Here is an 8,820-nt window from a genome sequence, read left to right as displayed (position 1 = left end):
CCCTCCAGCGAGTAGCAGGGATACCCAGCCTCTACCCCAGCCAAACAATGGGGGAGGTGGGGCTGGAGGAAGTGAAACTCTTGAGCCAGAAGCTTTGGAAGGCCCCTCCACACTGCCACTCCACCCAGGCCCAGCAGCTCGGGACTGGTGGGGCCAGAAGCCCTGCCCCCAGATACTTCTGCCACTCACTGTCACCTCAGTTCAGTTCTCAAATGTTGCTTCAGAGTGGTCTTCCCTGCCCATCTTATCGTATAAAAAATTAGCTCACCACCTCTACCACCCTACCCTGTTCCTCTCTATCCCGTACCCTGCTTTCCACAACCTAACATCATACTATATACCAATGTATTGTTTTTCTCCATCGCTAGAAAGTAAGCTCTATGGGGACAAAGGCTGTGTCATGTTCATCACTGTGTCCCTAGAGTCTAGACCAGTGCCTGGCATGCGTTAAGCACTCTGTTCTGCCCTTTCTTGGGATCAGGAGATGCTGGGGGAACTACCCAAGTGCTCACCAGAGTATTTGAAAACATCTTTCTCACAAAAGGTATTCAACATGTACTGGGTTGAACAGTGCCCCCCCCCCCCCCAAATTCATGTCTACTGGAAACTCAGCATGTGACCTTGCTTGGAAATAGGGTCCTTGCAGACGTAATCAAATTAAAATGAGGTCATTCTGGATGAGGATGGGCCCTAATCCAATTGTCCCTATAAGAAGAGAAAAATTTGGACACAGAGGGAAAAATATGTGAGACAGAAGGGGAAGGCCATGTGACCAGGGTGGTGGGTTTCAGAGTGACACATCTATCTATAAGCCAAGGATTGCCAGCCACCACCAGAAGCAAGAAAAAGGGAAATGATCCCTCCCCTACAGCCTTCAAAGGGAGCATGGCCCTGCTGACACCTGATTCCTGACTTCTGGTCTCCAGAACTGTGAACGACTACGTTTGCGTTTTAAGCCAGCCAGTTGGTGGCACTTTGTTACAACAGCCCTAGGAAACTAATACACCAATGTTACCTGGAACCTAGTCTCTTAAGTGGCCAAAGAGGGAATCACTCCATTTGCTGGGTGCCCATCCCTGGAGGAACCCAGCAGCATTAGACATGCCCCTGACCTCAAGGAGCTTTCAGTCTAGTCGGGAAGACATGACGGAACAAACAGCTTGTTCTCGCAAAGATTTCCCTACCTATTCTCGAAACTGCGTCTTCCAGAAGTAGGAAGTGATGGGTCTGCAGTGAAGCAAATTTTGTTGTGAAGGCATACGCTGACTCAGGGGAAACAGCGGCAAGTCCTTGCCAACAGGATGTCATCACAGAACCGTGCTGACCAATAAGTACATAGTGCCCGTCACGAACGCATGTCCTTTCAAATGTTCTAGCCACATTTTTAAAAAGCAGAAAGAAACAGGTGGCATTAATTTTAACAAAACATTTTATTCAACCGCAAATATCCAAGTTATCTTTTAAGATATAATCAATACAAAACTTACTGAGATATTTTCATTCTTTTTTCATACAAAGTCTTCAAAATCTAGTGTGCACTTTGCATTTACATCACATCTCAATTCAGACCTGTCACATTTCAAGTGCTGTTTCCTCATGTGGCTAGAGGTGGCTGCACTGGACAACACCATCATAGAGGCTTCCAGATGGACCAGCTGTGCTTAACATGGGCCCAGGCACCTCTAGGACTTTGTCAATGAGCTTTGGGAAGTCCATTAATTTCCCTGAAACTATCAGCCAACATTTGAGTGCCTGTGCTTTTTCCTCAAGAAAGGGTTGATAGTTTTACTCAATTTTCAAAGGAGTCTTGGCATCTGCAAAAGGTTTAGAACTGCCGTGGTTATAGACTTGTGGGCTGAAGACTGAGCCCAGCCCTTTCATTTTCAGTACAAGAGCCTGTGGGCAGAGAAGGGGGGCCTACTCAAGGGAACATATTGCTTCGTGACACAGTTTGGACTAGAAGCCATGCTTCTGGACTATGTTAGGTCCCCTCACCACCCCTGCCCCCAGCCCTAGAGAGCAGCGGAGATTCTTGGTGTGACATCAGCAGTGAGGAGGGTGTGGGGGCGGAAACAGAAGTCAGCAAGCAGCAGTTTCCACAGCTTCTTGCACCTACAAGTGTGACATATTCTCCCGAACTCATTTTAGTTCTCATACAAATTTCCATGGAAAATACAACTTCCTCTTTTTTTTTGCTCTTGCCCCATCTTCCTCATCAAGGGCCTAGCATCCGTGACTTCCCACGCTGGCTCTCACAGGGAGGATCCCAGTAGCAATCATTCGCCACCACCCCACCCCCCACACACACCCAGGATGGACCTACAGTGAAGGCCTTTTTACAATGAGAGTCCTCAGTCTGGCTGGTCATCAGAACCACCTTGGGGGTGTGGGTGCCTGGGCCTCAGACCCATTACACCGGCATCTCTGGGGAAAGGGCCCAGGAATCCTCTACTGATAGGGGTCTCCTGGTGATTCCATTTGTGTTCATTGTTAGCTTTGTTTCCTTTTCCTAAGGAAGATTGCACGGCAGAGTGGGAGCTGGGCTTTGCAGTCACCTGAATTTTGAAGCTGGCTTCCTGTCGCTTTCTAGCTCTGTGACTTTGGACATGTTTTTGTTTTAACCTCACTGAGTTTCCCTTTTCTTACCTGCAGAAGGGAAATAACATGAGATTAAATGATTGACAGCTGTAAGAGCCCCGTTCTTGGTCCTCGCAGATGCCAGCCTTCTGGGCCCAGCCCTTGCCTCTCCACCCCACTCCCCCACCAAACTGGGAAAACTGAACACTATGGTCAAGAGGCTTGAAGAAAAACCCAGTGTTTCAGACACCAGTATATATAAGGTCAAAACACTTCCTTGAGTTCCTCCCAAGACACCAAAACAAAGATAACCATAGTTATTTTCCCCAGAGGATGGAAAAAGAATATTCCTGACACCAATTTCAGTGTCTTGACACGATCCCAAGCAACACGACGGACTTCCCACAAAGTCCGTGGCTGGGATCCTGTAATTTCCATTCACAGAAATGTTAACGTTGACTCTGAGCCACACTCAGAGATGATATATTTCTAAAAGTCCATAAACTCCCAAGTAACAAATTGTCTCAGAAAGTCTCCTATTGGATGACTCCCAAAGCTTCCCTGAGGGGCTTCCGGGGGGAACACGCATGGATTTCCCTGTCCCCGGGCTCCTCCTGGTGCCGGAACACCCTGCACCGTCCTAGCCTCAGTCCTCGTCATCACACGTGCCCTCTTCTCTTCCCTGCCTCTCCTTATCTTTCAAGTCCCACCTCCTCCAAGAAGTTTCCAGGCCTCTCTAGTTCTTCTGAGTCCCCAGAGCTGTAGTTACCTGCATTTCCTCCTTGACCTTTTCACTGGAAACTGGAGCTTGGGTTCCCAGGCAGGGGCCTTGCATGAAAGAAGTGCTCAATAAAGCTTCACTGATTGATGGGTTTGATAAGCGCTCCAAGGGGTGGAAGTGGAAATTCAAATTCACTTAGGGGCTAGACATAAATTATACAGTCAGCCTGGGAACTGCATCATTCATGTATAGATCATGTCCCATTTGACCCTGAAGTTGCAAAAGAGAGGAAACAAGAGTTGCTACAAAACAGCCTAACCACAGTGTGCACACATCTTGTTTGTTATCTGCAGGTGACGGACGCTTTTGGTTTCACAAACATAGGCCTATTGCAAAATTAGTTCTTTAGTTCTCTGGGCGAGGAACTAATTCTTTGCTGTTAGATCAGCTGGAAACAGTGAGAGATGGGCCTCTGCTAAGGCTTAGGATTTCGGTCACTTTCAGAAAAACTTTTCCACAAATGGGCTTCCCTTCAGCAAAGTGAATCACAAAGTCAAGAAGGAAGCATACTGAGGAGGAAAAAACCCTGCCAGGGTGTGTTATTAGGTTGTTTTAGTTCATGGACACAGTTGGACTGTGGAACCAATCTACTTTCCCTTTTCTCTTTGGCTGCTATGAAGCTCAGATCATTCCTGTTACCCGCCCCCCATAAAGGGAGGATGTCTATTTCTGTATTAATCTCTTGACTAGCTCCACTGCATGTTCATATCTTCACTTTTCCTCTGTTTTTAACATCAACCTGCTGAAATTTGTCTTAAGTCCTATTTAGAATGAGGAAGAGGGTAAGAGAAGCAGAAAAATGGTCCTGGTCCTGAGGAGTCAAGAACAGATACATAAGGAATATAAGTAACAATAATGAAAATAATATTATTTCTTTAGCATTTATACAAGGCACTATGGTATATATCATCTCACTAAATTCCCCCAACAGGCTCCCTAGGTAAGTACAAAACTGTTCTTTTCCCCAAATTAGTATGACAGGTGAGGAGAGGGATGCTGAGAGAGGTGAAGTCATGAGGCCAAGATCACAGATCTGCTGAACGGTACGTCAGGAGCCAAGCCCAGGTCTGCGTGATGCCGAAGCACTATATCTACAAACATCCCATATTAGGGGCAGAAAGTGAAGGTGCCACAGTGGGGTTCAAAGAGAGCCTGTGGAGTTAACAGTTAAAGAGGTAACTTCTGGCCAGCCTGCTCTAAAACATGCCAATGGCTTTGACTCAAATGGAGAATATTATGAGGTCCAAGGTACCTTGGTTGTGATGACAAATAGCTACGATAGTAAAGAGCCTGAGGGTCCTAACTCCACGGGGCCTCACTTCCCCTCACGCCCAGGCTTCTGGGATGACGTGTGACAGCCTGCCTCCTGAGGGCAAGGACTGTGTCTCATTGACACTGTGCGGATGAAGGCAGCTATTCCCAAACGCACACAGCTCTGGTCACACACACACACACACACACACACACAAACACACACACACACTTGGACCCCCCAATTTCCTATAGAGGCACCTGTCATTACAACATTGCTCACAGACGTGGTGAACCGTTTTCAAATTTCAGTGAAAAGGGGAAAAATAGTAAGCTGGCTACTTTATACACAGAAATAACAAATTAAAAACAGATCTGCATCCAGAGTAAAGCAGAAGATTCAGGGGCCTAAAAAGGTAGTTCACACTTAAATGGTGGGGACACTGATTTCCAGCAGTGTTGATGTGGAATCGGTAAGAAGTGAAATCAGCCCCAGGGTATGTGGACAAAACAGTGGTGTTGTAATAAATCATAAATTCCTAACTGGGTGGGTCTCGGTGGGTAGTCACACCTGTAACTTCTTCAGTGAAAGCTTTTAAATCAAGCCCTGTCCATTATTCTTGTGCATCTAGGTTAACACACCTTTGAAATACCAGAAGTAACACCCCTCCAAGGGGGTGTTAACCCTCAAGACAGCACATAACCTTGTTAGCTATCCTGTATCCAGTTCCTGCCTTGCTTTCTCCCACCTCCTTGTAATTTCCCTTACTTCTCTCTTTAATTCCAAATGCATGAAAGAAGCTGCAAAACTGTTATTCTATGGAGCACTTAAGATCTTGCCTCCCAGCATTGTTGTCAGTTTTGGCTCAAATAAACATTCTTAACATATTTAGATGTTCTCATGTCGACAGGGTGGGGGTCGGGTGTCTCTGGATTTTACACTCCCAGTGCTTTGTGCTTTGGAGTCCAAACGGGGCTCAAATCTGTTAAAAAACAATAGGCCCAGAATGGAGTCAATTTTGCTAAGCCCCACCAGGACTTAATACATAACCTAAGTGCGGTTTCAGCGTCTCCCAGAATGGAATTTTAAACTAATCAGTCTGGAATTTTCTGGTCAACACTAGGTAATCTGTTTGATAAGACTCCTGCTGCCCGTCCCCAAAGAAAGGTGCCCTGGGCTGAAATAATCCTTTCTTTTCCTTTGCTACTAACTTTATTGTTCCACCCAGTTTCTGCCTATAAAAGCCTTCCACTTCTATAAATTATTTATTTTAAGGAAGTGTCTAATGCAATTGTGTGGGCAAATCCCAAATCTGCAGGAAAGGCCAGCAGGCTGAAAATTCCCACAGGAGTTGATGTTGCAGTCTTGAGTTCAAGGGCAGTTTGGAGACAGAATTCCTTCCTCCTGAGAGACCTGTCTTTTCTTTTAAGGCCTTCAACTGATTGGATGAGGCCCACACACATTATGGGAGGTAATTAGCTTTATTCAGTCTACTGATTTAAATGTTAATCCATCTGCAATGAACTGGCTGCTTGTGTCTCCCCAAAATTCATATGTTGAATCCCTAATCCCAGTGTGATGGTATTAGGAGGTGGGGCCTTTGAGAGATAATTAGATCATGCAGGTGGAGACTTGATGAATGGGACTAGTGTCCTTAGTTTTTGTTGTTGTTGTGTGTTTTTTTTGAAGGGTTTTTGTTTGTTTAATACATCGGAAAAGAATGCATATACAAAGAATTGAGACATGAGAAAGCATTGGTTCAACACTAATGAATCTACAAGAATTAGGATTTGGGGAAGGTGGAGATTACCTAAACTTTTTTAAAAATTGGAAACTGCAACCCAAATAAGCTGATAAAATCCCTACTAACACTTATGAAGAGTCTTCCTAAGACTCTCCCCGTGACTTTTACTAAACTAGAGAGCCCCAACTGGCTGCTCTAGAGTTCCTCATGCAAAACAGAAATAAGGGGATTCCCCTGACTGGTCACCATGTTGTTAAATGTTCTCCCCATCCCCACCCCACCCCTAGCTTCTCAATGAAGCAGGTCTCCATCCTCCTAGCCTGGAAGAGGATGTGAATCACTGCACAGACATCTGTCTCCTAGCACCACCCCTCATCTATACCAGGTCTGCTGTGTTCTAGGAACACGGCCTCACATGCTATCAAGCTGCACATCTATGCTAAGCATATAAGACAATGACTGACAGGGGAAAAATGGTTTTTTTAATTACGTACTCAATCCATTTGGTGCATTTCAAAAGGTTCAATACTTGTTTTCATTTTATCAGTAAAAGAAGTTAGAAATTAACTTTAAAAAATCAGCAAATGGCTACCAAATTTCCTTGAAAGTCACAGTCACATATATAGTGCATCCTAGAAAAGAGGAGGGGCAAGACAGGTTCCACCCGCTTTCACGAGTTTCATCAAATACTGGACCTACTCAGGAGTGGAGAGAAAAGGCAACTTTCAAACAGGAGTATGTTATTAAATGAGGCATTTACTATACTCCTTCCTAAGAGCACCAGGTGGGGAACATGTTTTCTAAACTAGATCTCGGGGGTGGAATGCGCAATCACTCCATCCTCCTCCCTGTAAGGGCTGTCTGATGGCTAATGAATTTTTTAAAAATGACTAAATAAAAACAAACCCCACACACACTCCCCCTACGCCCCCCCCAAAAAAAAAACCACTAGATGCCCCAGATTACTCTCCAGCGTCAAATCCAGGAGCAGCTTCAATAACCCAGATTAGTCTGTTACAGCGTCATCACAAGCATGCCTTGCTTTTAAACAAAAAACAAACAAAAAACTGGAACAACAAAACAAAAACTAGGACTGATCACTTTTCTGACAATACACAGTTACCCCAAATTAACTAGTACTGAGGGGGGTAAAGGGGCCATGCCTACGGGCCTTGTCTCACACGAGTGCATGAGGGTAGGTGCAGGGCATTTGTCATTATTGCCAAAACAAATTTTAATTTTTAATCTTCAGTTTGATTTAAACATTGCTTTTAGTATGATGCCGACACCAGATGTACAGAAAGGACTCTGGAGAGATGTTCATAGCAGCACACACCTGCGGCTCTTCTTTGGTTCTGGAGGCTCCAGGGCAGCCAATATTGCTTCATCAAATACATTCTGTAGGCCTTTCTGTGTGAGCGCAGAGCACGCCACGTACTTGACAGCCTTCAGGTCCCGGGCCAGCTTTTCAGCAGTCTCTGGAGTGACAGGCTTCTGTTGTTCTTGGCAAGTTTCTCAACAGTAGAGGGGTCATCGCTTAGATCAATTTGGGTCCCAACAAACAAGAAAGGAGTCTTTGGACAGTGGTGAGTTATCTCAGGCACCCATTTTTCTTTCACATTTTCACATGAGGATGGAGAGACCACTGAAAAACAGACTAGAAAAACATCTGTTTGTGGGTAACTCAGCGGTCGTAATCTGTCATAATCCTCTTGCCCTGCAGTATCAAAAAGTCCAAGAGTATATGGCTCTCCACCAATCATAACTGTGACTGCATAGTTGTCAAAAACAGTCGGTACCTACTCAGATGGAAATTTGTTCGTTGTACAGGATATCAGGAGACATGTTTTACCAACGGCACCATCACCCACCACAACACACTTAATTGCATGCATTGCTGAAACCGTTTTCTATCCACTTTAAATACTTCAAATCCAATGATGACCTCAGCTTCTCGCCGGGGCGTTGGCAGCACTGCGTGGGTTCTCCCTAGTGTCCTTATTAAGAAGAAACCAGAGTGCTAGCTTGCTCTTTCCACCATGGGAAGACACAGCCAGAAGGTGGCTGGCTGCAACCCAGAAAAAGGCTCTCACCAGAACCCTACTATGTCTTGTCTCAGACTGCCAGCCTCCAGAATAATGAGAAATACACTTCTATGGTTTATAAGCCACCCAATCTATGGTACCTTCTTATAGCAGCCTGAACAGACTAAGACATCTAAAAAATATCTCCCCAACAACATCTGGACTGGTGTTGGACCAAACAACTGGGCGCCATCGCTTAGCCAAGCTGACACATAAAATTAACCATCTTGGGCACTTGCTAGTTTTGTGACTTGGGCCTCAGTGACAAGATCTACTTCAAAAGTTTGTTGGGAGGGTTAGACAAGGTGCACATCTGAATGCTTTGCAGGGTCTGGCGCATGGTGAGTAGAGGTTGATCTAATGGGACCCCTGGCAGTAGAGT

General features: G+C 45.3%; 1 protein-coding gene across 1 annotated transcript; it reads right to left on the bottom strand.

The window, feature by feature from the left end:
- Window positions 1–6,287: 6,287 nt before the first annotated feature.
- Window positions 6,288–8,367, bottom strand: LOC109435051 (cell division control protein 42 homolog). Its single transcript, XM_074339531.2, is given in 2 exon segments — window positions 6,288–7,853; window positions 7,856–8,367. Coding segments are annotated over 2 exon segments (573 nt in total). The 5' UTR covers window positions 8,250–8,367; the 3' UTR covers window positions 6,288–7,674.
- Window positions 8,368–8,820: the final 453 nt, after the last annotated feature.

The sequence above is a fragment of the Rhinolophus sinicus genome, chromosome 15, assembly GCF_057876585.1.
Source record: "Rhinolophus sinicus isolate RSI-liver-muscle chromosome 15, RSI-T2T, whole genome shotgun sequence".
NCBI lineage: Eukaryota > Metazoa > Chordata > Mammalia > Chiroptera > Rhinolophidae > Rhinolophus > Rhinolophus sinicus.
The sequence above is the reverse complement of the archived record's forward strand: the minus strand, read 5'-3'. Positions and strand labels throughout refer to the sequence as shown.